General features: G+C 31.7%; 22 protein-coding genes and 1 pseudogene across 23 annotated transcripts, besides 6 other annotated features; 10 read left to right on the plus strand and 13 right to left on the minus strand.

Moving 5' to 3' along the window:
- Positions 1-3,173: part of a mobile genetic element that runs on past the window's edge.
- TVAGG3_0202000 lies at positions 309-871 on the plus strand (annotated as a pseudogene). Its single transcript has one exon. A coding segment is annotated over exon 1 (563 nt).
- Positions 951-1,526, minus strand: TVAGG3_0202010 (organellar and viral DNA polymerase type B; the record flags this gene model as incomplete). The annotated part of the gene is made up of 1 exon (XM_051226317.1): positions 951-1,526. One exon carries the CDS (start codon positions 1,524-1,526, stop codon positions 951-953), a length of 576 nt encoding a protein of 191 aa, XP_051111303.1.
- Positions 3,174-3,336: 163 nt separating the features above from the next.
- Positions 3,337-3,582, minus strand: TVAGG3_0202020 (uncharacterized protein; the record flags this gene model as incomplete). Its single annotated transcript, XM_001327376.1, has 1 exon — positions 3,337-3,582. The coding sequence occupies one exon, from the start codon at positions 3,580-3,582 to the stop codon at positions 3,337-3,339; it is 246 nt and encodes an 81-aa protein (XP_001327411.1).
- Positions 3,583-3,619: 37 nt separating this feature from the next.
- On the minus strand, positions 3,620-3,832 carry TVAGG3_0202030 (uncharacterized protein; the record flags this gene model as incomplete). Its single annotated transcript, XM_001327375.1, has 1 exon — positions 3,620-3,832. The coding sequence occupies one exon, from the start codon at positions 3,830-3,832 to the stop codon at positions 3,620-3,622; it is 213 nt and encodes a 70-aa protein (XP_001327410.1).
- Positions 3,833-4,455: 623 nt separating this feature from the next.
- On the plus strand, positions 4,456-4,800 carry TVAGG3_0202040 (uncharacterized protein; the record flags this gene model as incomplete). Its single annotated transcript, XM_051226318.1, has 1 exon — positions 4,456-4,800. One exon carries the CDS (start codon positions 4,456-4,458, stop codon positions 4,798-4,800), a length of 345 nt encoding a protein of 114 aa, XP_051111304.1.
- A 613-nt stretch (positions 4,801-5,413) lies between these two features.
- TVAGG3_0202050 (uncharacterized protein) lies at positions 5,414-5,806 on the minus strand (the record flags this gene model as incomplete). Its single annotated transcript, XM_001327374.1, has 1 exon — positions 5,414-5,806. One exon carries the CDS (start codon positions 5,804-5,806, stop codon positions 5,414-5,416), a length of 393 nt encoding a protein of 130 aa, XP_001327409.1.
- A 512-nt stretch (positions 5,807-6,318) lies between these two features.
- Positions 6,319-6,819, plus strand: TVAGG3_0202060 (uncharacterized protein; the record flags this gene model as incomplete). The annotated part of the gene is made up of 1 exon (XM_001327373.1): positions 6,319-6,819. One exon carries the CDS (start codon positions 6,319-6,321, stop codon positions 6,817-6,819), a length of 501 nt encoding a protein of 166 aa, XP_001327408.1.
- Positions 6,820-6,857: 38 nt separating this feature from the next.
- On the minus strand, positions 6,858-7,046 carry TVAGG3_0202070 (uncharacterized protein; the record flags this gene model as incomplete). Its single annotated transcript, XM_001327372.1, has 1 exon — positions 6,858-7,046. One exon carries the CDS (start codon positions 7,044-7,046, stop codon positions 6,858-6,860), a length of 189 nt encoding a protein of 62 aa, XP_001327407.1.
- A 47-nt stretch (positions 7,047-7,093) lies between these two features.
- TVAGG3_0202080 (uncharacterized protein) lies at positions 7,094-7,300 on the minus strand (the record flags this gene model as incomplete). The annotated part of the gene is made up of 1 exon (XM_001327371.1): positions 7,094-7,300. One exon carries the CDS (start codon positions 7,298-7,300, stop codon positions 7,094-7,096), a length of 207 nt encoding a protein of 68 aa, XP_001327406.1.
- A 49-nt stretch (positions 7,301-7,349) lies between these two features.
- TVAGG3_0202090 (uncharacterized protein) lies at positions 7,350-7,547 on the plus strand (the record flags this gene model as incomplete). The annotated part of the gene is made up of 1 exon (XM_001327370.1): positions 7,350-7,547. One exon carries the CDS (start codon positions 7,350-7,352, stop codon positions 7,545-7,547), a length of 198 nt encoding a protein of 65 aa, XP_001327405.1.
- A 647-nt stretch (positions 7,548-8,194) lies between these two features.
- Positions 8,195-8,223: a mobile genetic element.
- Positions 8,195-8,223: a terminal%2Cinverted (terminal inverted repeat of ISTv1 transposon ID:TVAGG3_0202100).
- Positions 8,224-9,044: 821 nt separating this feature from the next.
- Positions 9,045-9,094: a mobile genetic element.
- Positions 9,045-9,094: a terminal%2Cinverted (terminal inverted repeat of ISTv2 transposon ID:TVAGG3_0202110).
- An 809-nt stretch (positions 9,095-9,903) lies between these two features.
- TVAGG3_0202120 (uncharacterized protein) lies at positions 9,904-10,173 on the plus strand (the record flags this gene model as incomplete). The annotated part of the gene is made up of 1 exon (XM_001327369.1): positions 9,904-10,173. One exon carries the CDS (start codon positions 9,904-9,906, stop codon positions 10,171-10,173), a length of 270 nt encoding a protein of 89 aa, XP_001327404.1.
- Positions 10,174-10,201: 28 nt separating this feature from the next.
- TVAGG3_0202130 (uncharacterized protein) lies at positions 10,202-10,396 on the minus strand (the record flags this gene model as incomplete). The annotated part of the gene is made up of 1 exon (XM_051226319.1): positions 10,202-10,396. One exon carries the CDS (start codon positions 10,394-10,396, stop codon positions 10,202-10,204), a length of 195 nt encoding a protein of 64 aa, XP_051111305.1.
- Positions 10,397-10,442: 46 nt separating this feature from the next.
- Positions 10,443-10,922, plus strand: TVAGG3_0202140 (uncharacterized protein; the record flags this gene model as incomplete). The annotated part of the gene is made up of 1 exon (XM_001327368.2): positions 10,443-10,922. The coding sequence occupies one exon, from the start codon at positions 10,443-10,445 to the stop codon at positions 10,920-10,922; it is 480 nt and encodes a 159-aa protein (XP_001327403.2).
- A 380-nt stretch (positions 10,923-11,302) lies between these two features.
- TVAGG3_0202150 (uncharacterized protein) lies at positions 11,303-12,334 on the plus strand (the record flags this gene model as incomplete). The annotated part of the gene is made up of 1 exon (XM_051226320.1): positions 11,303-12,334. The coding sequence occupies one exon, from the start codon at positions 11,303-11,305 to the stop codon at positions 12,332-12,334; it is 1,032 nt and encodes a 343-aa protein (XP_051111306.1).
- Positions 12,335-13,491: 1,157 nt separating this feature from the next.
- TVAGG3_0202160 (uncharacterized protein) lies at positions 13,492-14,356 on the plus strand (the record flags this gene model as incomplete). The annotated part of the gene is made up of 1 exon (XM_001327366.2): positions 13,492-14,256. The coding sequence occupies one exon, from the start codon at positions 13,492-13,494 to the stop codon at positions 14,254-14,256; it is 765 nt and encodes a 254-aa protein (XP_001327401.1).
- Positions 14,357-14,533: 177 nt separating this feature from the next.
- On the plus strand, positions 14,534-15,656 carry TVAGG3_0202170 (uncharacterized protein; the record flags this gene model as incomplete). Its single annotated transcript, XM_051226321.1, has 1 exon — positions 14,886-15,656. The coding sequence occupies one exon, from the start codon at positions 14,886-14,888 to the stop codon at positions 15,654-15,656; it is 771 nt and encodes a 256-aa protein (XP_051111307.1).
- Positions 15,657-15,856: 200 nt separating this feature from the next.
- Positions 15,857-17,579: a mobile genetic element.
- Positions 17,580-17,841: 262 nt separating this feature from the next.
- Positions 17,842-19,596, minus strand: TVAGG3_0202190 (uncharacterized protein; the record flags this gene model as incomplete). Its single annotated transcript, XM_051226322.1, has 1 exon — positions 17,842-19,596. One exon carries the CDS (start codon positions 19,594-19,596, stop codon positions 17,842-17,844), a length of 1,755 nt encoding a protein of 584 aa, XP_051111308.1.
- A 302-nt stretch (positions 19,597-19,898) lies between these two features.
- TVAGG3_0202200 (uncharacterized protein) lies at positions 19,899-20,105 on the minus strand (the record flags this gene model as incomplete). The annotated part of the gene is made up of 1 exon (XM_001327365.1): positions 19,899-20,105. The coding sequence occupies one exon, from the start codon at positions 20,103-20,105 to the stop codon at positions 19,899-19,901; it is 207 nt and encodes a 68-aa protein (XP_001327400.1).
- Positions 20,106-20,136: 31 nt separating this feature from the next.
- TVAGG3_0202210 (uncharacterized protein) lies at positions 20,137-20,529 on the minus strand (the record flags this gene model as incomplete). The annotated part of the gene is made up of 1 exon (XM_001327364.1): positions 20,137-20,529. The coding sequence occupies one exon, from the start codon at positions 20,527-20,529 to the stop codon at positions 20,137-20,139; it is 393 nt and encodes a 130-aa protein (XP_001327399.1).
- A 19-nt stretch (positions 20,530-20,548) lies between these two features.
- Positions 20,549-21,205, minus strand: TVAGG3_0202220 (uncharacterized protein; the record flags this gene model as incomplete). Its single annotated transcript, XM_051226323.1, has 1 exon — positions 20,549-21,205. One exon carries the CDS (start codon positions 21,203-21,205, stop codon positions 20,549-20,551), a length of 657 nt encoding a protein of 218 aa, XP_051111309.1.
- A 9-nt stretch (positions 21,206-21,214) lies between these two features.
- On the minus strand, positions 21,215-21,727 carry TVAGG3_0202230 (uncharacterized protein; the record flags this gene model as incomplete). Its single annotated transcript, XM_001327363.1, has 1 exon — positions 21,215-21,727. One exon carries the CDS (start codon positions 21,725-21,727, stop codon positions 21,215-21,217), a length of 513 nt encoding a protein of 170 aa, XP_001327398.1.
- Positions 21,728-21,748: 21 nt separating this feature from the next.
- TVAGG3_0202240 (uncharacterized protein) lies at positions 21,749-23,371 on the plus strand (the record flags this gene model as incomplete). The annotated part of the gene is made up of 1 exon (XM_001327362.1): positions 21,749-23,371. One exon carries the CDS (start codon positions 21,749-21,751, stop codon positions 23,369-23,371), a length of 1,623 nt encoding a protein of 540 aa, XP_001327397.1.
- Positions 23,372-25,828: 2,457 nt separating this feature from the next.
- TVAGG3_0202250 (protein kinase protein) lies at positions 25,829-26,737 on the minus strand (the record flags this gene model as incomplete). The annotated part of the gene is made up of 1 exon (XM_001327361.1): positions 25,829-26,737. The coding sequence occupies one exon, from the start codon at positions 26,735-26,737 to the stop codon at positions 25,829-25,831; it is 909 nt and encodes a 302-aa protein (XP_001327396.1).
- Between the last annotated feature and the right edge of the window lie 193 nt (positions 26,738-26,930).

A 26,930-nucleotide genomic window follows, 5' to 3' on the forward strand; every position in this document is an offset into this window, starting at 1 on the left:
TTTTATCCGAATTAAATGTATAGACAAATACCTTTATCTGTTGCGTTCAGTAGTGAAAACCCTGACGTCAAAATAAAGGGAACAGAGTAACGTTTAAGTTTCCAACAGACTGGATTGTGAACATAAATGAAGAGAAGTACATTGGCATAACATCTATGTATATAACACGTGCTTTCAGAAAGGTTGACTTTATACTTCAAGTCGAGATAGAAAATGACGAACAGTCTTTAAGCGCCCAAAACATTCACATATACAAATACTTTAAAGACGATACAACATTGCAACAATGTATGATTTCATTTAATGAGATGTTCGAGAAAAAGTTCAACATTGAAGTACAAACTTTACAGCCTTTACGTGAGTTTCTTGCACAACTGAAAGAAGAAGGTAGTCAGCCACAACTTATAGACTTTCATTATGAATTTAATGAAAATGAAGATGGAACACATGACTGTCAGTTTGTTGTATTCTCACCATTCAATGAAGTCGCTAAAAAGAAAGAAAATCCATTACGTATAAGATTTCAAATCTCTGAACCAAGTGATGATTTCAAGAATGTTTTCAATTATGATGCAATGCTTCCGAGGAAAAATGAATTTTCAAAGATTGTAACACCTGGAATTTGGGATAGAAAGCAAGCTATATTATATTCAAACTTAAGTAAGGGAGTTGAAAATGAGTTCATTGGTCATACAAGAACTTCACCACTTCCTAACCCTAAATACTATAAATTAACTGGCTTCAATCGTGAGTTTTGGATAGACATGTTCTCCACTCATGACCATAACTGCCCGTGTTCTTACCTCCAGACCATAAGGACTGTCTCTACATTGAAGCACAACTCTTAAACTCTACCATCGCAGTATTGTAAATGACCACATGGACTTCGCCCTTGCCGCTAGTTTTATTTTTATCACGAATGACCTCATTGCTGACAAAAATAAATGACCTCAGAACTTCAACTTACGAATAAAGCTTGTTTTAGTCGTTATTGAGAAGTTAAACTTCTCTTCAAAGCAAGGTTGACATGACTTACATAAGTCGAATGCAATCTCTTGACCGTCATAAAGTGCTTTATATAACTTCATAACACTGAACTCAGAGTCTTTGTTAAATTTTCCTTGCGGAACCATTAAACCTTTATCTTCATTATAGAAACACTGAACAGAGTCAGGAAACATTTCATTAGCGGTTAAAGCAATAACATCTTGCTTCACGCCTTTCATTCTGCAGTGAAATGCAACTTCATTTAAATCATTCGTGAGTAAGTCTATGTAAGTCTTCTTTCCACAAAATATTGACTTGTATGCTAAACTTTGTTTATCTTTTGTGATTTCTGCAAAGTCGCTATGAAATTGACCAAGGTTTTTACCAATGAGAACTCTTCCATAACGTTTCTCAAACTCTTCAGCTAAACGAGGGATATCTTCATTGTAGAGATGCATACTGTCCGTATCGCTATAAAAGATGTCCATTCCTAAGTCCTCAGCAGTACAGAATACTTCGTTCATTATTCTCTTCGACATTGACAGAATGTTAACACCAAGTGGACAGAAGTTAAAGTGTCTGCAAATGCTTTTCGTTAGCTTGAAAATAGTTTTATCTGAACCATCCAAACCTTCGAACTTCACTATATGGTTGTAGTTTCTGATGGCATATCTTATAGCATCTTTGTCATTTACTATGGTTATTTTTGACTCAATAGGAGATAGAATAGTTTTGCCATAAATACTGTTCAGAATGAGCTTTATATTTTCTTGCAAAGGATTTCCTTCTTTCTTATACTTTAACCTTAACTCAAACAACTTCTTTACTTCATCTCTTATTCTAATATCTCTGTTTCCATCGTAATAGTATCCTTGCAACACTTCACATTTGACACCTTGATATTTTATGAGGTCTTGTAATGTTATATGGTCAACATACATTAAACAGCAAGTGTTTGAACTTCTGGGAACGTTAAGTTCTGGATTTAGTTCAGGGTCACAAACTATTAAAGGAAAGTGTCTATGTATTCCAATCTCTGTTATCTTAATGAGAACAAAGAAGCCAGACATAAACTTTTCACCAATGGGTTCCTTTTGGTCGTCATCGAATAAATGTCTCATGAGATACTCTGTGCTTAACATTTCTTTCTTCATAACCTTTGGAATACCTTCTAAAGTATAAAGTCTTGCTATAGCTGATGGATATAATGAAACAGCGTCGAAGTCAGCAATGAGTTTCTTTTCGCTCTTTTGTTTAATGTTATCTGACAGCATACATCTTCCACCTTGAATACAGCGTGAAATAAATTCTCTTGGTTTATTTGAGAGGTCATATAAATTTCCATTCGGGAAGTACACTCTGTTCTCAAATAATTTGTTAGCAATTGAACAAATACTAACGTAGTCATAAACGTTTAAATCAAATTCTTTCAATATGTCATTGCGGAACTTAACAAAACCTTCTCTTAAAATTCTTACATCTTGTTTGCAATAATGTGCTATATTTTCTAAGTCGAAGTGGTTCTCATCTATTCTGCAACCTTTGATGGAATCTATGTTTTTCATGAATGTATCCACATCCTGGATAAACTTACATGCTTCAGAAATGACACCAGTTCTGTTGTCATTTGCTAACAAAACACTGCTGTAGTAGTTGTATGGAAATACTTCTTTCGGTCCTGTTTGTAAGTTAAACATAGCAGGAAATAGTTTAAGCTTCTTATTTATAACACTGTAAGAGTCTTTTATAATAATTGCCCTTCCTTTATATAAGCCAGTTATTTGCATTGTTCGTGAACCTTTAATGATGGGAGTTCCTTTCACTTCTGTCATGTGTCTTAAGATGAAGTTTATATCATAACTGAGGTTATGGAAATATATTAAACTCTTGTCAGGAAGTCGTTCCAAAAATTCTGTTGCACAGTTCTGACCCCAAATGCTTTCACTCACTGAACCATCTTCACTGTCGTAACAGATGTTAAAAGCTTTATGAAAGCCATCGGTACTGCACTCAAAGTCAGCAAAGAAAACGTGCTCAGGAATGAACTTGCACTTATTTTTATTTACTTCTTTTGACTCGGCTTTCTTCTTCAGTTGTACACAATACTTTGGAGCATATGTCAAATCTTTAAATGGTGCAAGGTTCTGTTTATATAAGTCAGTAGTATATGTGAAAAGTTCTCCATAATCCCAATTGTTTTGAATGTAATTATCAAAGTAAACATTGATTTGTTTAGCATCTTTTAAAATTGGTTCAAGATGTTCAACTAGTTTTGAAATTGAGTAAAACTCAGTCATGCTTTTTCTACAAGTAAAAAAATTAAATTAAATCAGAATCTGAATTGTTTACTTAGAATCGTGCTCTTATTTTCCTTCTTGTTTCATTACAGAACTCCACATATTTATCATGGAGTTCACATGTCTTCATTGGGTACTTAGCTCTAGTGAGGAACATTGAGAGCCAGATCTCTGCTTCATCCCTTGGTACAAAGAGAGTGCATACGAATGCTTCCCAGATTTCATCTTCAGTCCATTGTTTATCAGGGTCTTCCTGACTAACAGTCTCGAAGAACTTGCGAACACGGTCGTTCTCCATTAAAAAATGTCAAACCGTTTAAAAATTAAATGTTTACTTAGAAGTCGTAATGTTTGAAGCAAATTCCTTTATTGAGTTTGATAAATAACAGCAGTAATGTTATGAACTGGATCACAACAATCGCTGCGATTAGTACAATACCAACAATTTTGGTTTTATCCCAACAACTCTTCTTTGCTACTCTTGTTTCTGACCTTTCTGAAGCATCAGTGTTGAAAGGATTGTTTGGATCTTGAAATGGGTTAGACATTTGAAAAAATGAAATGAAAAAAGTGCATGACCAACGGTTATTTTTAATAAAATGACATCCTTTATTTTTAATGATTTACTGAATGTGATACAAAAATAAGTAATAATACCTCTTTTTTAGCTTGAAATTTCAATTCTTGAGATTTAATTTTTAATCTTGGTGTTAAAAGAGGTGTTGTGAATGGTGTCAAGACTGGTGTTGGAGGTGGTGTTGGACGTGGTGTTAGAAAAGGGGTTAAAGGTGGTGTTGGACGTGGTGTTCGATCTGGTGTTGTAGGTGGCGTTACAGCTTGTAAAAATATAAAAAAGAATTCACGAATCATTAGTGAGAAAGGAAATATCGGTAGCGATTTTTTCAGAGTGTTTATTCAATATTTGAGATCATGAATGATCTGTCACTTTTTATAACCGAATGTTTTTAAGTTGGTCATAAAGCATAAATCCTCGTGCAAGTGAGATAATAATATCATTTGGATTATCTGATTGAATTATTTGGTCATATGGTGGTGACCAAATTTCTTTGTCATTAGCATAGAAAGCGCATGAAAAGACATTATATTCCGGATGAAATTCAACAATTGCAGAGAAACTCCGGTCTGTTGAATTTGTTTATTCAAATTAGAAATGTCACTTTTTCCACTAATGGAGAAGAGAAAGATCAAGAAGATAGTAGTTGATGAAGGAACTGAATTCGAGAAGATATTCAACTTTGACGGTAATGGTTGGTTCACAACTATTACTGATAAAGATGGAGAACATTTCAGACCCAGAAAGGCACCAAGAAAACTTCAAGATCTGATTGAACCAATCAATCCAAACAAACCAATCAAACAAAACAAACCAAAGCAAACATCGGAAACATATCCTATACCAGAAGTCCATGAACCAGAGAGACTTTTGATACCAAGACCTGTGGATGACAAATATGATCCAGATGAGTTCTTCCCAAAAATACCTAAGTTAGAATAAAAACTCCTTTATATCTTTAGTATGATATAATAAGTCAATTAATAAGCTTTGTTCTCGTTCTGTTCTGGTGTTTTGTCTACCTTTCATGGTCTCGCAAAGTAAGATCATGAACTTCTTCTTGAGATACTCAAAGAGCTGTGGTAAGTTATCATACTCTGGGTATGTGGGAAGCATGCCTGCTATCGTAAGGGTTGTATCAGCAAGGATTGGGGTAATATCTGAAAAATCTACCTCCGGAGTAGAATATGAAGGTAAGTCTCTAACATGTATGTAATCATTGTATGATTGTCGCATAAGATTGAGTTTCTGAAGAACAATGATAAGACTTTGACTTTGTCGTTCAAGTTTGTTTAATGTTCTTTCCAAACTTCTGTAATAAACGTCAACCTCTGTAAGAGCTTTTAATTTTGCTTCAGTCTTAGAGATCTTTTCTTGAACTTCACCAAGTTTGATCTGAACTGATGTTTTTGCTCCCATCATGTTTTCATCAAGGTCATTCTCTATGTCATCAATGATATCTTCCCATGGAGTCGATTTGTCATCATTGATCTTCACGTGAACGCTCATGAAAAAAATTCAAAAAAGTGACGTTTGTAAATGAATGTGTTTACTCTTAAGCTTCTTCTTTCTCAACTTGAAGATCTGTTGGATTTAATGTTCCATCACGTTCAACCAGAATGTTTTGTTCAGGTCTTTCAAGGAGTTGCCTGTAAATCGTAAAGGTTTCAACAAGACCTTGGTATGGTATCTTAAGATCTATGTTCACCCATGGGTGTTTCGTTAAGAAAGCAGCAAGTGTGTCAAGCTTTGAGTCAAGGATGTCGCTTTTCTCTGTAAGACCTTCTTCAAAGCTTAAAATTACTCCTGCTGCAGCTTCAAGTCTTTGGATCTGGCGTCTTGAAACTTTTGTAAGTTGGATTGATTTATTGGTACTGAAGATTTGTAGGAGATAATTCGAAACAACTTCGTTGATCTCAAGCTGACAGATCGGATGAAGTTCAGACATGGACAATTAGTACTGGTATTTATCGTTCCAGTACTTTACGTGTCAGTACAACATGTGCCGGTACTTTATATGCCAGTACTTTACGTGTCAGTACAACTTGTGCAGGTACTTTACGCGCCAAAGTATTCAAATTTGAGAGAAATGGCACAACTTGTGCCAGTACTTTACGTGTCAGTACAACTTGTGCCAGTACTTTACGTGTCAGTACAACTTGTGCAGGTACTTTATGTGCCAGTACTTTACGTGTCAGTACAAAATGTGCCAGTACTTTACGTGTCAGTACAACTTGTGCAGGTACTTTACGCGCCAAAGTATTCAAATTTGAGAGAAATGGCACAACTTGTGCCAGTACTTTACGTGTCAGTACAACTTGTGCCAGTACTTTACGTGTCAGTACAACTTGTGCAGGTACTTTATGTGCCAGTACTTTACGTGTCAGTACAAAATGTGCCAGTACTTTACGTGTCAGTACAAAATGTGCCGGTACTTAACGTTCTAAACCGTCGGACCAAATGTCCCAAGACCAACCTGCGACACCAGCTCAAGCAGCACCGACACCAGACATGATAACAATGATGATGCAAATGATGCAACAACAAACACAGCTTATGCAACAAATGCAACAGGAGAAACCTTTATGGAAACCTACAAAAAATCCTCAAGATCTTGAAGCAGGACTCAATGCTCTCAGGAATGATTACAAGCGTGAACGTATGACCATGAAGAAAGGTGAAGAAGATTACGATCCGATCGAAGAAGACGAAATCAAGTCAACAGCTTCGACAAGAACACTACAAGCAGAGAGGGAACAAGACGACTTCCTCCTTAAGTCCCAAAGACTTTACGTTCTCGAGTTCTTTACAGTCCCAGCATTGAGATCAATGCGCAATTGGAAAGGTCGTGTTTCAATGGGTTCCAACAGAAGAGAACTCCTCATGTCCGCCATACTTCTTGTTAAAACAAGGGCAGAACTTATGGACTTCATTCTTTCATCATGCCCCGATGAAATCTAAGTTCAGAGTAAAAAACTTACATTGATTAAAATTACTTTTTATTCATGACCTGCAAGACGTCTACGATAGAAGTCTATGAGAGCATCGTAGATCTTGATCGTAGGATTGTGTTCGTCTCTAGGAACCTTAAGGTATTCCTTATATGCTTCAACATGTTGATAAGAATAAACTAGAGCATCTTTGAGTTCTTCAAGTTCTTCTCTTTCTTTAGGTGTCATTGACTCCATTAGACAAAATAAAAAGTGACAAAATTAAGTATTAATAAATTAATTGTTTATTCTTTTTTCTCGTACTTCTGTGTAAGATTTCCTCGGAAGAAGTCAAGCAACATTTGGATCTTTCCAAGCTTTCGACCTTCTTTTACAAGATCATCTTGGTAAGCTCGGAATGCGTCAACGTGTGAGCTAGCGTAGAATGCAGCGACAACAACTTCTTCTGCGCCTTCTTTGCTGGCAAGTGGTATGAACTCAAATCCTTCCATTAGAGTAAATAAACTGTCAAAACCGTTCACTCTGACCACTTCACTTTTAATGTCATCTGTTGAAGGGATTATGAATTTGGTTAAGCAACTCAAATTAGACATTGAGACAGAGATAAAAGAACATAAAGTTGACGCAAGGTCTTTGCGTAAATTGGAAGAATCAGTAAGTTATCTTGATGACATGATGAATTCTCTTGATCAGATCAAACGTGGAACCGGTACAAACATGAAAGAAAAAAAAGAATGAATAAATGATTAAATTTTTTATTCAATTGTTTTTAAGTAAGTCTTGAGCATCATTTGCTGTTCTTAAGTATTGAATGTTAGTTTGACGATTCAATTATCATAAGACGAAATGGTGGAAGTGAACTCAAAATAAGAGTAATTAGGTTATTTTGCCGACCAAATATATTTACAAGGCAAAATATCATATTACATGTCAACCTATTATCAGTATGTTTTGATAAAAACAATTTTATCAAATATCATATTAAAATTAACATCTATATCTATATCAAGATCTACACTATAAATTTTTTTATTCAATATCATAGATTTCAAAAATTTATTTCAATTTTAAATTAATTTATGGTTTTCATCAAAATTGTTTTTTATTAAAAAGCATGTTTCACAATTTTTACGGTTTCTTTCAAAAGTTATAAAAAGAGAGTCAATAAGAAATTTCAACGCTTCAAGAAGGAATCAAAGAAATTGACGAAGTTCCAGAATTTTATTCAACAATTCTTAATCAATTAACAAAAACTATACTGAAACTTATCTTACCATCCAAATCAAATCACATTACATACGGAATAAACATTTAATCTTTTACCATTAAAATTATATTTATACGTTATTTAATTTTTTACGTCTAAGTTGAATAGGATAATAGCCGAAGATATAAAGTAACTATAGTTTACAAGCTAAGGAACAAATCAGCATTGAAACTAAAAAATGCTGAAATATTATAATAAATTGAAGAAATACTGTGATAGAATACCTAGTTATACTAGATACTATTATAATATGAATTCATTTGTATTGAATATCGATTAAAATAAGATGGAACGTCAATTTGACAGACTCAAGTTTCGAATTAGAGACCAACTTTCATCAGCATAGTATATGTGCGCAAACTACTGCATAATGGTATGCTTATCTTTTCATTTTAAAAAATAACGTATTTGAATAATTTCGTAAAAAATTAGAATTACTCGATATTAAGCATATTGCTTTTCTATCATATATGCTTATATTCTACAATAGTGTTACCAAACATCGGGCAACATCATACGTATAATACAACTTTTTAATACTTGAACGTCAATTTGACAGACTCAAGTTTCGAATTAGAGACCAACTTTCATCAGCATAGTATATGTGCGCAAACTACTGCATAATGGTATGCTTATCTTTTCATTTTAAAAAATAACGTATTTGAATAATTTCGTAAAAAATTAGAATTACTCGATATTAAGCATATTGCTTTTCTATCATATATGCTTATATTCTACAATAGTGTTACCAAACATCGGGCAACATCATACGTATAATACAACTTTTTCGTACTTCTTTATCGAATTTAAATAGAACTAAGTTTTTATTTTAAATAAAAGAGAAATAATTCTAATTTATAATCTCATTATTAATTTATTCTCATTTTAATATTTCATCGATTTTTTATTATCGATATTCAATACAAATGAATTCATATTATAATAGTATCTAGTATAACTAGGTATTCTATCACAGTATTTCTTCAATTTATTATAATATTTCAGCATTTTTTAGTTTCAATGCTGATTTGTTCCTTAGCTTGTAAACTATAGTTACTTTATATCTTCGGCTATTATCCTATTCAACTTAGACGTAAAAAAATTAAATAACGTATAAATATAATTTTAATGGTAAAAGATTAAATGTTTATTCCGTATGTAATGTGATTTGATTTGGATGGTAAGATAAGTTTCAGTATAGTTTTTGTTAATTGATTAAGAATTGTTGAATAAAATTCTGGAACTTCGTCAATTTCTTTGATTCCCTCTTCCTCGCAATACAACTCCATATCATTAACTTGTATTTAAAGGCTTCCATATACAAAACTATATATAATGTTTGAAAGTTAAATCCAATCTTTTTCTATTTCTAAAAAAATTGAGACCTAAACACGAGATAGCTTTCAGAAAATTTTCAGGGACATTTTTAATCATTTTTTTTATTTATTGTAATATCTTTGTTATTAAATTTGAATTGTTTAATATTTGAATGTAAAGAATTGAATAGTAATAATTTTAGTTTTAATACATAGCTAATTGCTAAGCAAAATAATTAATTTATTGTAATTTTGACATGTAAACTAAAGGGGAATTTAGCCGGCCAAATATATGTCACTTTTTGACTTCACCTCACTTCCACCATTTCGTCTTATGACACAATTGTCCGTGAAACTCACAGAAGAACAACATCATTAATAGGAGAAGAATGAAAAGGTTAACACAAAAGAAAACAATGATTGCATTCGTGAGAAAGTTCATTGAGTTCTTTATGTAAGACATGTCCTCGTCGTAGCCCATTGAAAAAAACTAAAAAGTGACATTTTTTAAATGATGAACACTGACAAGACAAGATTTCGTGAGTTCGCAAATTTATTAGAACCCATGGAGAATTACACACCAGTCCAAGCAATGGAGAAATTCAATGAACTTTATGGTGATCGCAACAATCTTAGTTACTTTACTAAGCTTTTGAAGTACTTTATTCAATTCAATTGCGAAACCTCTCCGAATGAAGTCTTTGCTCATAATGAATTCCTTGAACTCATCTATCAGGAATTGAAATTAGCAATTCTAACAAACTTTAAACCAGAAGAATAAAAAAATTAATTTAATAAAAATAACTTTTTTAGTTTGAGTCAATCATATGTCTCTGAATGAACCAATCAACAACGATTTCACCAATTTTTCTTTCAAATAAGTCACGAAAGTTCTTCATGGCATAATCGACAAATGCTTCATTGTTTTCTTTTGCATATTGCCAAGCAGCTTTTCTGAACGACTGAGCATCTTCAAAGTTTAGAACAGTTAACTCTTCACTCATGAAAAAAGTGAAATGACCGCATGGTCTGACAGTGTCATTTTTAGTAATGGATTTGGAATTCAATGTCTTTGCCCAACGTCGAGTCCTTGATCAACATGGTATTACCAAAGAAAAGTTCATTGAAGATGTTGATACCTTATTTGATTCACAAAATCAAGATCAAGATGTAATTGTTAGTCTACCTTACTTGTTGATGGTCAAAGAAAAATTGATGAATAGTTTGAAATATCCTGAATCAGAAATTTTTCGAATGATCTATAATCAAAATTTTATGGGACATTGTTTCTCAGACATGCCATTAAAGGAGTTCCATGAAGAAATAGACAAAGCCATTGAGAAATACTTCTTCTCGCTTCCAAAAGAAGATGAGGTACCAAAAGAATCAGAAGAGGAATCAGAAGATGAACAAAAAGTTTCTTTCAAAGAAATCAATGAGAAACTTGATTCAATTCTGGAAGCCATTGCTGATCTTCAGGATGAAGTTTTCTTGATTGCCAAACATTTTAATCCAAACATGAACGAATAAAAACCTTATCGTTTACAAAACGTTATCGTTTAAAAAGTGTCATTTTTTTAATGAGCTTGGACAAGTTTCATGAATTCTTTCAGTCATGGGTCACTAAGGAAACAGTCACAGTCGAAGAATTACAAAGTCATTTCAAAGAAGTATATGGCAATACTACCCTTACTGATATGGAGAGTATCCGCTTATGGAATTACATTTCCTATTTGTGCAATAAATATCCTCACAAGGAGTATGATTTCTTAAAGTTCGTGGAAGATTTCCAATACATTCTGGAACGAATGGATGAAGAAAAACAAAAACAAGGTCCTGGAATCACCTTAGTATTCTTATGAATAAAAACCTTATCGTTTAAAAAATTGTCATTTTTTAATTTGAATTAAATGAGAACGAGTAAGAAAAAAATTCCATTTAGCAAATTAAAGAAAGTCTTTGATTCTTTAAAAGAAATTAAAGAAATTAATGATGAATATTATTCTGACGATCAATCTTACAAACCTTCAAACAACTATTTGAAAAACTTAGCACTTTTCAAGGATATTTTGGATAAAGAATACACCGGCAAAGCAAAGAAAAAAGAAATTCTTGACTTTTTGGTTGGATCAGAACCAACACCTGAAATCGAAGAACCTCATGTTGACGTTAATGATACTGAAGCTGAAATAGAGGAATTAATGAATATTCCTACAGCGCAGATACCATTAAAGAAGTCCCATGATGAAAGGTTCCAAGATTTTGTTCAAGAAGTTTCACAGAATTTGTTGAACGGTGAATTTGATGAAAGTTTATCCAAAGAAGGTACAGAGTTTGTCAAAAGACATAAATTACAGTTCATGGATTCTAATCTTGATTGTATCGAACTGTTCCATCCATTAGATGAAGTCGCTTTCAAGAAAGTTCTTGCCTGTAATCACTACAAAAAGAAATCCAAAAATATTGAAGACAAAGGTTTGTATACATTATATTATCTCAACAATGTTTCAGATGTAAAGCAGATCTTAGATTACTTGGATGACATTGCAACAAAAACGAAAAGAACATATAAGATCTTATGTGATTTTGGATTCGTTACTGAAGATTCTGTTACCAAACAATATTCATTAACACCACCAAAAGAAGACGAAGTTGAACGTTCAATCCCTTTCACGATCTCAAACATCAAAGACATGAACTCCTATAAACATTATGTTTATGCAAACATTTCTGAGAAGATGGAACAAACACACATGTCTTCAAGAATGAAATATTGTGCAATCACAACAGCTTTGTTCAAAGTTATTCCGTTAAGAAAGTCTGGCGGCAAGTTCCAAGCAAAAGGTTATGCATTCTTGAGCAAATTGAAATGCATCAGACATGTTGAAGATGAAAAAAATTTATGCACATTTAATGCTTTATATTTTCTTTTAAAGGATTAAAGTGTTATATTTTTATTTATTAAATACTGTTGTAGAGCAAGTTGGGTATCCTCATAAATATTATCCAGTGTAATCAACCTATTTTGCAATAAATATACAATTGTTTTGAAATGATTGCATCTGCAAAATATTTCAACAGCTGTATATCCATGGTTGTCTCGTATCCAGAAATTTGCGCCTTTTTCTATAAGTTTGATTATATAATCATCAACAAGTTCTGGGTTTTGCTGGTTTGTGTCAATATAAGTTAAAGCGATTATAGGAAAAGCTCCATAATACCCCTGTACATTTGGATCAATGTTCAATTCGAAATAAAACTCTAAGATTTGATATAATAATGCTTCATAATCCTTTTGTTCCATAATAGCATCTTCTAATAATCCATTTATGTTTTCTTCAAATGTTGGAAAGGTAGTTATTACATATTTGATCCAATCAATATCCAGGTCCACACATTTTAGAAAAAATTCAAACAATTCGTGTTGATGTGTCTGAATCATAGTTTGAACACATTGTCCATCGAATCTAATATTGTTCTTTAAAAATTCATTAATCATATCAAGATTTTTCCCCTTTACTACTTCTCGAAACAAAGATATATCCAACAATTCATTAAAATCTGGCATATTATTCCTAATAAAATTAAATATATTCACTGCACCAAATTTGCAGCATGCTTTGAATGGTGTTATATATTTTTCACAAAAGTACAAACTAGCTGGTAATGGATTGTCGACAATATATTTTTTAAATTCTTCAATATTATCATTAAGAAAGAACTTTTTGATCAGGTAGTTGCACTCAATATTTACAGGTGGATAAGCATCAAAATGTTCAAATAGGAAATTATATTTATCTACCGCTTTGAAATTGGTATCTAATAAAAGATAACCCTGATTATAAAGAAAGTTTTTCATATCTATATGATATTTATTGACTAAAACATTCTTGATTTGATCGAGAAAAACATTCATATCTTCTTCTGGTGTAAGATTAAATAATTTCTCAAAGACATCAATATAATCTGTATATGGTGCTGCGTATGGCACTTTACTGAAATCCATTTATTTAATCATAATTAAAAACTAAAAATAATTTATTATTCTTTCTGAAGGAATTTGAGGGGAAAAATAATCGTCATTTTTTTCAGTTTTTTAATGGCACGCACGAAGATGTTGGCAGCATTACAGAAGATGAAAGAGCAGGAACAGCGCGAGAAAGAGGAAGAAGAAAGGAGAAGAGAACAAGAGCAATGGTGGTCAGAGCAAGATGAAGAGGAAGAAGATCAGGATCAGAATCTGGAAACACCGATGGAACAAGGAACTACAGCACAAATGATACAAGGAACTACTACACAAATGATACAAGAAGATGATGTACAAAAGCAACTGGAACAAGCAAGATCAAATCTCAATCGAGTCACTGAGGAATTGAAGAGAAGCCAGACACATATTAAGGAAACCCAAAGAGAAAACATTGCACTCTACGAAAAGATGAAAGCCCTGCTCAACGATCCAGAGATCAAAAGAAGAACTCAGGAACAAATCAAGAAAGACGAGGAAGAAGAAAAGAGACTTAAACAAGAAGAACTAGAAGCGGCAAAGAAAGAAGCTCAAATGCTCAGATCAGAACTTTGCGCCAGAGACAGTGAAATCAAGAAGATCATGAGGGAGTTAGAAGAAGCAAAGGCTCACACAGATCGAGGAAACAAAAAGGCTTCCTTTTGGATCTCGGACAAAGGACAAAAGATCATTGCAGAGCTGAAATATTACGAAAACCATCAGGTTCCAGTCCCATATTGGAAATACAGAAAGATGGTTCGTGAACTCTATCCCGAAGAACCACTGATGGAGTTCGAAACACCTGATGATGTCCTTTTAAGATTTTGCTTCACGGATTTGATCAATACCTGGCGACACTAAAGAAGGTACAGAAAAGAAACCAGTGCCGGAATCATTTTGGAAGACCTTCAGAGAATAATTTCCAGCCAAATCTGGAGTGAACAATATAACGTTGACCACATATTCCATTAAAAATTTCGACTAAAAACTTAGTTTTACTAATCTTTACACTTTTTTCCGTTTATTAAATGAAAGACAATCAAATCATTGCTGGAGGGAAGAAACTCTTTCAAGAATTTTATAATATTCCTGAAGGAGTTAACCCAGAAACCAGACAGAAATATGTGAATGAAGCCATTGATTCTTATGAAGGATTTGACATCGCGAAAGAATCAGAAGCTCTATGTAGAAAGTTTAAAGTAAATATTGACTATTATTACTGTTCTCCTTAGGAAAAAGAAGATATAAATGTCGAAGATGTAGATTTTGAATTAGTTGAAAGTTACATCGTTGATCCGAACTACAAAACTCTCAACTTCTTGCTTACAAAGAACAAAGACGGGCAGCTACACACAGATGCAATAACAGATGTAGAGAGATTAGTAGGATTTAGAGTTTGTCCTTACTGCAAAGAAGAAGTTTACAGTCTAGTTGATGATCCAGATAGAAAGAATCAATCAAGATTTTATAAACATTGTGAGAAGTGCAAGATGAACGGTGGTAAGTTAATTCAAGATGTACAATTGCAACCAACTCAACAACCTTACGCTCCACACATTACCAAACAGAAAATATATCAGTTCTTACTAGCTTATGGCTTACAAGATTACTACAAACCAACAAAACATTATATTACCTTTGATTTTGAAACTTTAGAAACAACAGAGGAGAAATCAATTACTAAATCAACAACTTTAAATGCAGTGCTCAAACCTTTTATGGTCTCAAGTGTATGTGAAGATGTTACAAAGAACTTTTGTTATGCTACTGATGAAAACTTTATTATCAATTGGATTGATTGGTTATTTGAAAGAGCAAAAGAGGTAAAGGATTTGAACATGAGTCAGTATGAAGAAGTTTTTAGTAAATTGAAAACAATTGAACAAGAAGAAAAATTTCTAAAACTACTTGAAGCTGAATATTCAAATGTAAATGTGATTGGATTTAATTCAAGCAAGTTCGATCTGAATTTAATCTTAAGAGAGTTTAATACTGCACGATGGAAGATTTTGTCAATGCTTGGCTCTTCTTCGCAGTATAAACAAATCACCGTTCATAAGAAAGAATATCCAAATTTGCAATTCATTGATATCAGAAACTTTGTTGCAGGTGGCACATTAGTTCAATTTACTCAAGACTTTGGAGATAATCTCAAAAGAGTTAAATCATTCTTTCCTTATCAAGCTATAACATGGGACAATTGGAAAGAAGAATTATTCAAAACTGAGCCCTTCACTAAAAAATGTTCTTCTCAAGTTTAACTCAACAAACAATTGCAGATGACGATTATCAAATTTACTTGAACGATTATAAACAATTCAAAAATCGTTTAGACTATTTCATCTATTATTGTAACAAAGATGTTGAAATCATGATTAAACCGATCAATAAAATTATTGATGAAACTTTTGTTTATAAAGTTGATATGTTACATAATCTCAGTTTAAGTTCAAATGCATCAATGATCAGATATAGTTTGGCTTACAAAGATTTCAATCCAAGTGAAAAATATCCTGAAGAAGAAAAAGATTCTAATTTCATTTTGTCAAAGAAGTATTGGCAATACAAAGTTGACTGTTATAACAAACAAGATCTAAAAGCAAAAAGAGATATTAAGAATAATGTTACAATTGATGATTTAGATTATTACAGAGATTTGATTTTGAAATCGAAATGTGCATTATGTGGTAAAGCATTTACATATGACAACAAACCAACATTAGATAGAATTGATAATGAATTAGGTCATACAAAAGAGAATTGTCAATTAATGTGTTGCTATTGCAATGTTGTTAAATCAAACAAAGATGAAGAAATAGTAAGATTAAGAGTTAATTTGCGAAACTTTGCAATCAAATATAATTTGCCAATGACATTAGATTCAGTTGAAGCATATCACATCTTAAGAAATGGTATCACGGGTGGTCTATCTAATGTTCAACATCGTATTAATATGAAGAATGTAACACATATTAACAAATTAACTTATGACAATGGTAAAGTTTCAAATCATGACACAGATAATGTTATGACTCATTTTGTCGGTGTTGATTTCAATTCTTTGTATCCTTCATGTTTCTCATCTAATCCTCATCCATTTATCAAATACACTGACCATCGAATGTATATGCCAGGAAGATTAACTAATGTTTTAATTTGTCAATCAACAGCTCAGAAAGCAATAGCATTAGGAATAATTAAGAAGAAACAAGAATTGTTTGTTACAGAAGTTAAAGGACACATTGATGAGAAATACATTAATGATTATATTAACTTCTTACCAATTATTAGAAACTTAGACATTGTCACTAATGAAGAAACAATTGGTTCATTCATGTACAATTACATGAAAACAAATAATATCCCAGTTGATCAGAAACAAAGAAAGTTAACACAATTAGCATCTACTCATGGTGAATATATGTCATTTTCAAGTTATTATTTATGGTACCTCATTGACAGATTTCATTTCATAATTGACGATGTTAAATCTATTTTGACATTTGCTAAGAACACTTGCTTCCATGATTTTGCAAATGAATTTATGAGAGTCAGACAAGAAGCAGAGTTGAATGGAAACAAAGGTAAAAGTTTGTTTTGCAAGATCTCTTTGAATGGATCTTATGGTTATGATGCAATGAACACTCAAAATTATACAAAATCAAAGATATTAGATGAAGATAAAGCAAGAATGGCATGCATGAGTCAAAAGTTCAAGAATATCAGAGAGATTGGTGATAATGTTTATCAAGTTATGATGAAAGATAAATATTATCGTTGTGATACATGTTTGCAAGAAGCATTCTTCACATTAGATAATGCTAAATATTGGTATTTAGTTTTCATTTACGACTTCATGTATAAGTGCATGGATACAAATAAGTTTCATTTCATTGAAGGTGATACTGATTCAAGTTATTGGGCAATTGCTGGTGATCCAAACTTACCAAACACTCAAGCATTTCAAGCAATCATCATTGACAAACAATTTTATGACAAGAACATTTACAAATTTGCTCCTTATGATTTCTTCTGTTTTGATCAAAAATATAAGCCAAAACTCAAAAATAAAATGGAAGAAAAACAACATGAGAAGAAGTTATTAGGTTTAGCAATTGAGAAACAAGGAGATAACATGATAGCTTTATGTCCTAAATGTTATACTTCATTCAATGGTCAGTTGAAAGAAGATGATTTCAAGAAGATTGCAATGAAAATGAAAGGAGTCTCATTGAAACAGAATGAACATTTAACTCCTGAGAACTATTATCAAATATTAAAAGATGGAGTTTCATTTGATGGCAAAAATATAACATTGCAATTAAAGAATGGAATGATGTCAAGATTGTCAATTGCTAAAACTGCATTAACTGGTGCTCATACTAAAGCAGTCTGTTGTGAAAATGGTTGTTGTATGCCATTCATTGCTCACTAAAAAATTTATTTTTAAATATTATCTGCTGGAGAAGCATATTTAGCTGGTGTTCCTGTTGAATGATACTTTAAACCTTCTTCTGGACACCATGTCCAATACGTTGTTCTTGTGAACCACATCTGTGGAGGTGCTTTTGCTTCTTTACAATTAACATCTTTTCCACGTATAATTGGGTTTGCTTGAAGTCTAATAGAAACTTGATTGTTCTTGGTCTCAATACCATCAAAGAATACACTTCCACCATCACGCATTACAGGAATAGTGCAAATAAATGATGTTCCATCTTTCCATGGCTTAATAAATTGTTTATCATTTGCTCTTTCTCTAGTTAAGCTATCCTCGTATTCTTCTGTGCATTCATTAACACCATCTAAATCAGAAGCCTGTAGCATACGAGTAAAGAAGATATCACCAACTGTACTCATTGCATTATCAGGGAAGTTACGTCTATCAATAGTTATTTGCAAGTTCCTTACCATAGGGTTCCTAAACATAGTACGTTGTGATTGTTGTATTGGATACACAGTTATAATATCCGTTACATTATGGAGTGCATATGTAAAGTCACTTACAATACCATTAGAATTCACACATCCGTTATTTAATGTTCTGACGTCAATTTGTTGAGCAGAAATCATAAATGGATCATTGCGGTTAAACAATGTTGGAATTGCTCTTGCTGTGGATTCAATAACACCAAATCCAGGTACAATGAATTTATCTTCCGTAATTTCCATTCCAACAACATTAATGTTAAATTTCTTTTCTTCGGCTCCCTCTTTATACTTAATAATTTCATATTTTACATCATTATCCACCTTTTTAAAATCAGTACTAACCCATTGAGCTGGAGTTTTATCGTTCAATGCTGTTGCAGTTGCTGGTACTTTCAGTGTTTTCTTAAAACCTAATATCAAATCAGTATCTTCACCTATTTGCTCAAATTCTCTTGCATATTTCCAATCTTGTGTTATAATTGTTGAATATTCGTCAGCAGTCAACTTTCCAAAGCATACATGACGTATGTCAGCAACTCTTGCAGGATCAACTTGGCAATATACTAAAGAATATGGTGTATTATAATACTTTAAGATAATATCTCCGAAACTTTTTAGATAGTCATCAAATGCCTGGAAAGCTAATAAATCATTCAATGGAATAATCATATCAAATTCAATATAACGTTCTCTTCCTTGCCATTGTCCATCATTAGGGTTAAAGTAGGTGCCACATACTGAATTATCCATTTTTTGAACATTGTTATACAATGAATGAACAAATTTCTTTGTCTTTCTTTCTGACTTTGGCTTATATGTTGAGTATGCAAAACCTTCTTTCACCATTTCCATTTGCAAATAACCTGTATCACCCCTGTCTGTTTCAACTTCTAACTGTCTAAATATTTGATTACTTGACTTAAATCCAACAAAAATTCTATTACAATCGAGATAATCACAAATATCTAATCTTTTTTCATCAGCAGTTTGATGTGGGAATTCAACTGATGATCTTATTTTTATTTTAACATGACGTTTGAAATAAGCTTCTCCTAAACAGTTAATATCATGTTCAATTTTTGTCAATCTCATGTGTGTTTGTTTTTCAAAATCGTATGGTGCATCACTATCATAGCAAGTATTTTCCAACTCACGATAATAACGACGTCCATCATTGACTGAAAAGATATCATTCATTCTCTTGAAAGATTCGAAAACGTTTCCATCAACTGGATTGTATCCTTCATTTCTCAAATAACCACCTGACATATTTTATTTAGAGATAAAAAAATAAACTTTATATGTTTTTTTAATCAAATAAAAAATGGCAGCAGGATTGTTTAAAAAAATATTCAGTATGAAACCTAAAGTTATTTGTAATCTTGGTGTGAATTGTACTAAACTTAAACAATTTTGACCACCACCAATTTCTAAAAATATTCCTTCACCAGTACTTAAACCAATTCAACCAATTCAATCAATTCAACAAAAACAAAATTATCAAAATGTCCAAAGAATCGAACCTATCTTAAAGTAAAGAATCAAAAATATTATTTATATATTTTTACCTACTACTTGATTAAATTCTGAGCAATATTACCCACGACTCTTCCTCCAGCTGCACCACCTGGACCGAATAGTGTACCACCAACTGTTGATGCAATTGTTGGAAGTAATGGTTTCACTGCATTTGCAACTGGTTTTAATATTTTATTATTAATCCATCTACCAGCTTTTACGAATGCTCCTTTGATTTTATTCCAAATTCCTGCTGCCATATATCTTTAATGAAAAATAAAAAAATAATATTTAAGCATGAAATCTTGAATTTATAAATTCAATGATAGAATTTACCCTATCTTCTACTGTTACAATTCTTTGAATTAATTCATCTATTTTCATTGTATTTGTAACTCTTGATTCTGGAATAGATTTCAAACTTACTTGACCTTTAATTTTTGTAATTCTAAAACCTTCAATTTTAAACATTTTATTTAACTTACAAGTTGTTAATTCTTCAAACAAATTTTTATTTTCTTCATAAAATTGATTAAATTCTTCAACATTAGCAAAGTTTGTACATTCTTTAATTGGTTTAATTATTTGTAATTTCTTTTCAGGTGGTTTTATTTCTGGTTTATCTTCTTCATCTTCTTTTGTTTCGGTAGAATCTGATTCAATCTTTTTCAAAATTGGTTTCATTTACATTAAAAATAAAAAATTATATTTTTTTGATAAAATAGATAGGAACAGCAACTTCAACATCACCTTCTAATATTTCATCTTCTCCTTCATTTATTTCATCATCTTTTCTAAAAGTGACTAGCACAATTACATGTCCATCTTCATATCTTTGGAACAAACCTAAATGATCAAAGTTTCTTCTTCTCTTATTGAAACGGTGCTTTGTCTTTGATGTGTCCAAATAAACTAAAACTTCATCACCAGGTTGAAATCCATAATATCCATTCTCATATAATCTTTGTTTAACTTCATTTAACTTTTCTGTTTTTCTTCTAATAAATTCCCATTCTTTCTCACGTTGTGTATGCATTTCTAAAGGAGTCATTTTAATTGATTTGTGCCACGTGTTGTTGTAATAATAAGCTAATTGTTGAATTAAAACATCATGTTCACCATCCCAATAATTTTGTCTATTAGGTCCCAGTGCGTTTCTTAAAGTTCTCATCACACTATCAACAATTTTATTATGGAATGTGAATTTTGAGGATGATACATGAAAACTCACGCCATATAATGGATGATAATCAATCTTTTTAGGAACTAGTTTTTGTATCATTCCTTCATTCTTTTTACGACGACCTCTTCTTCTTTGCGGAGGAACATAATTTTCATCAGGAACAAGTTCATAATCCATTTGATTTTCTTATTTTGATTGTTCTGTCATTATCAGTTGCATAGCACTTTCAAAACCAGCATCACCATCACATTTAATCAATTTAACTTTGTGTCCAAAATGTTCAAATTCGAGTTCTGTAAATTTCTTAATAACATTAAATGTTTCATTTGCTTCTTTTGTTTGAACTGGGAATAAATATAAATATTTTGTATTAACATTAATGAACACCAAATATGATGCAACCATTAATGTTTTTCCACCGCTTTGAACAGGTCTTCCATGCAAATGGTCCATCTCCCATGTATCAGGTGTAAAAGCAAATGTTGGTCTTTGAAACTTTTTCTTTAAAACACCAACTTTTGAATCAGGGATAACATCTTCTATTCCATGTTGTTCACCTTGATATTTTTGGATTTTGTAAGCTGTTTGAAATGGGTATTTTAATATTTTATCAGTATCAATTGTTTGATCTTCTTTGTATTCCAACGGAAAACTATTAAAATCTTCATGCTTTGACGCGGGAAGAGAAAATTTTAACATTATTTTAAAAGGAATTAAAAAATGGTTAAATTAATAACCGATGAACAAAAGCGAGAAATAGATCAAATATTATACCAAGCTATTCCTCCTGAAAAGATGGACACTTTACTAGATTATCTGGTTCAAATGGCAGATGAATTTATGAAAATACATGATATGAAAGTAGAAAACGGGGAATTAAAACAAAAATTAACTGACTATAGTGAACAAATAGAAAGATTGAACCAATTAGTAAGTCAAGGGCAACAAAATACAAATTCAGATAATGAACAAGTTGTTCAATTCCAAAGTTATATTACACAACTTGAAAATCAAATTGCTGAGCTTCAAAATCAAATTGTTGAAAAAGATGCAACCATTGATCATAATAATAATAACAGTTTATCACATATCGAAAATTTATCGTCGGAAAATGAAAGTCTAAAGCAACAACTTGCTGCAACAGATATAGAAATTAATCAAAAAGAACGAATTATTGATCAAAAAGACCAAACTATTGCTGCAAAAGATAAAGAAATTAATGATATTAAAATTCAAGATGGTTCTATTGACAGAGCTCAAAATATTGTAAATGGTATTAGTGATAAACTAGATCAAACAATGTCAATTTTAATCACAGATGACGCGGTTACTGATGATGAAAAAGAAGTATTAAAAATGAAAGCAACAAGTTTAGAAAATATTAATGAATCAAATGATGTTGAAATATATATCCAGAATTATAATGCAAAGTTAGATTGGTTAGCCAACTTAGCTCAAGAAGCTTTTCAAGCAAGACGTGCACCAAATCAAGATATCACAAATTATGCAACTGTTGAGGATGATTTCGATAAACACATTCAAAAACTTTCAATTTTTAACGCAAGTTTACAGCTAAGCTTGGCTTCTCACCATATTGTTGATATAAAACTTTATTATTATTTTGTACCAGCTCAACAATGTGAGTTTATTCAATTCAATGATGTTCTTCCTGATTTCATTCATATGCAAGTATTTTATCTGAAAGGTGGTTTATATAATTTTATTTTCCACAATGAGGTACGTGGAAAAAATGAAATTATTGAATTCAACTGTCTCATTCAAGAACCAGCTCTTCAAAAGTTTTGTGATTTCGTCACTATTTTATTCGTGGTCGAACCTAATTTATTATCAAAATTATCAATAACCGAAAACTATCAAAAGCAAAATATTGCACAGAAGGGAATTTTAGCTGAGATTGAAGTACCTGAAAAAATTAGAATCATGGATGATGTTGACAATTGTGCCTTTTATAAGCTTATTGATGATGAATTCAAGCGATGTGATTTTATGGGTCGTTTACTTACTGATGATGGAAAATTTTATTTAGATGAAGACGGTAGACCAACAAATTACATCGAATGGCGTGAAGAAAATCATGAATCTATTAATCCGAAAACACTTCCCTTGCCAGAACCAGGATTACCAACACGTGAAGCTGGAATGGAATTTCGACAAAACATGATTGATGCATTTAATGCCGAAGTTGATCAGAATCTACATACTGATGAAGACATTCAAACATGGAATGAAAAAATAGAGACTTCAACAAGGAATGAAGCATTTGAAAGTTGGGCAGGAAGACGATACGAACCAGAAACAAATAGTATAATTTTACCATCATAGTGTCAAAATTATAGAGTCTTCTTAGCTTTTGCAAATTTCGTCACATAATATTTTTGGTCATTTTTGAGCAAAATTAATGAAGAAATGACCCTAAAATTAATGAAATTCATGAATTTTGCTTTAAAAAACACATACCCTTTTATGAATTTTGCTTTAAAAAACTCATGAAATTTCGTGAGTTTTTAAGGCTTACAAATTTCGTCATCAGTTATTTTTGCCCATTTCTGAGTAAGGGGGTGTTAAGAAATAGGGGTTTTGTTCATGTGGTATCATGAGTTTTGCTTTAGAAAACTCATGAAGGTGCTCAGAAATGACCAAAAATTAATAAAATCATGAATTTTAAGCCGTTTTCTTCATTAATGTTATGAGTTTTTTAAGGTTTACAAATTTCGTCATAAAACCCGCAACATATACTACTAAAATTTGTACGTTTGCTAATCTAAATTCATTTTCATTATTCACAGAATTTCCAGATGTGACTATACAAATCAGACATCATCAAGAATATGCTACCTTTCAATATACTGGGTATAGGTTCAAGCAATTCTTATTTTCCATCCAACCTGATAAATATTTCTAAACTTATTTGATGAAATTGCGGCCATTCCTGAATGTCATATATTTTACTGCTAGAAATGAGTGAAGATAATAAAAAATGATCTGCTAATAGTACAATTTTTATAAGTTATTTGTAACCTTGTTCGTAATCAAATGAAACCCCACTCCAACAATTTTTATATATGACCCAACAATATTTTTGTTGCAACCCGTCTTGATTTTTCAAAATGAATTTCTCATTCATATTACGTATTATCGTCCTAATTGGAGAAATTTATATTAGCTAGTATGAGAACTGTATAAACATACATCTGACCCTTAATGAAAATCGAAAAAGTAGATATTGAATTTGCATCTAATGAATATATTATAGTCTAACTATTGTTAGATGCAATAAACAAATTTCTAAAAAGAATTCTGTTCATATATATATATATAAATATCAATTCATTCTATATTTCTATTTCATTTAGCATATTTTTGTATGGTATTCAGGGGTTTAATCATCTATGTGTTCACCGTTATTTCCAACTAATGCATTTATTTGCTTGAGAAATCAAAATTATGTTCCTTCTTATTGTGATTTTTAATCAAATTTTAATTACTTGGAATATATGGTATAGTGTTAAAAATGGAATTAATATACCGTATAATTTTTTGGAGAAAACTTCCAAATTTTTTTAAAAATTCAAATTTTGAAATTCATTTCCTAAATTTTTTTGATTATTTTTCTACTTTTATGATTTTTTTGGAATAATAGATTCTGTAATTTTTATTTACATTAGCACTATTTTATTAGTACTAAGCTCAGATGAATGATTCCGAACATTATTTCAATTTTTTTCTTATCTTGTTGTCATTGAGCTTTTCTTAATAGATATTCAAAAGCACAACAAATCCCGAATACTTATATAATCAGATATATTGAGTAATACATTATATTTTCAATCAAAAAATTTAGTGTGAAATTCTACAATGTAAATATTTTGAAATATCCAAATATTTGCTCCAATAAAGACATTCTCATTGGAATTTATCAAAATCGTAATTTATTATAACAACAAAAACGAATAACTTAGGTAATTAATGATTTATTACAGCAGAAAAGTATCATATTTTATATAGGCTGCGTGAATTAAAACAATATGTTTGAATATTTTCTCGATTGATTGCTTTGATACAAATTTTGCGAAGTTATTGATAACGTTTCGCAATTACATGTGCTTTAGTTCACAGGTATGTAAGAGATGGCCGATAAAAGCGTCGTCAGAATATTTTGCTATTTTGAAAATTTCAGTAGCACCAAAGGTGATTGCTTTGGATAAGATTCTAAATTGAGCAAGCATTACATTTTCATCATAGAAAAGATCCGATTAACTATTGAATGGAACTGTCGACGAATATATTTATGAGTAAAATTGAAGAAATTACATTATTTGGTAGTGCTAGAGACTACAAAACATTCCAGCAAGTTATTAGTCAGTGGAAGTCACAAGTAGAATCAAGGAAGATTATGGCACTTTTTAACCCATTATGAGAAAACTGTGAATCTTTGCAAGCTCAAGGCATTATAAATTTTATGCGTTACACATTTCCATAACATTAAACCATCAATAGCGTATGGAAGGTCTCCTTCCTATAACCCATCTCCTGAATTAAAAAAAATTTCATATCTTATGTATCACAAAATCTAATTTTAACTACATAATTATAAAAAACAGAGAGAAGCATTATGTCCGATCTCATAAAACTTTATATTTTCCATTATATAAATTGAAAAGTTTGATAATCCAAGAGTTAACTTTTCCGACTTTCAAAAATGAATGATATATACGAAAAATAAACAACAATTTAATACAACAACAACAAAATAATCCAAGAAATTCCGCTAAATACATCTTATATTGAGTGATAGAAAGACTTAACATCTGCATAGCTCATGAGGTGTATTGGTCTGGATTTCGAGCGGCAATGAAGAGGAAGGTAACTTGAAGAACGATTGAGTTCTAAGGTTCCTTTCGGAAGCTGAACTTTTCTCAAACCGAAGCATCTGTTTACGTCTTCAAGTTTTGGTCTGTCAAATGGGTCGAGCTGTAATAAACCCTTGATGGCATCGCGATGAAGCATCTCTTCATTTGAGTCAAGAAGCTTTAATAAATCTTGAATCTCTGTTTTGTATGTGTCGATATTCTTGCATTCGTGGAATGGATATCTTCCATTTACGAGGAAGAATAAAACGATTCCGAAGTTCCACAAATCGGCTGAACGTGGGTTATATGGGGTCTGCTCGACGAGTTCTGGAGCTGGTCTTGGTGTTGTAACTGCGAATTTTGAGCAGAATCTTTTTGGCATTAAAAAGCAATCCTTGAAATCAACAATCTTGACAAGGCCGAATCTATCGAAGTAGATATTCTTTGGATTCAAATTTGATATGTATATACCAGCATTATGAAGGGCTTCTATAGCGCTGAGGATCTGAAGAGAATACATACAAACCTCTTCTTTTGGTAATGGGCAGATCTGTTCTAAGTTCTTTGTCGAATAAGTATTGTGTACTATGAAATAATTTCCGTTCTCTGTGAAGGACTCATACATCTTAATGATGTTCTTATGATGAACTAAGTTGAGGGCTTTTGTCATGTTCTCAAATATTTGTTGGTTTTTAGTCACAGTGCAGAAGAATGTTTGACTGCGAGCATGATTCACCAATTCAACCAATGAGGATTCGTTGTCTTGGCGAACAATGTTCTTGATTGTATAGTTACGCTTATCAACGATCATGGACCATTCGCTAATGTCAACATACATTGTTGAAAATATTCTTATGAAATTGAAGGCTGGAAACCGCAGCTCTTTTCAGAAGAAAATAATCGTATAGAAGAAGTTTGAGGGTTTGAATGAATTATTTGTGAAAGGAATTTTTGAAATATATTGAAACATATTAGCATATATGAATACTTAGCTATGAAATTTCAATATTTTTTTTGGCGAGGGAAAAATT

Source organism: Trichomonas vaginalis, chromosome IV, assembly GCF_026262505.1.
Source record: "Trichomonas vaginalis G3 chromosome IV, whole genome shotgun sequence".
Lineage (NCBI taxonomy): Eukaryota > Parabasalia > Trichomonadida > Trichomonadidae > Trichomonas > Trichomonas vaginalis.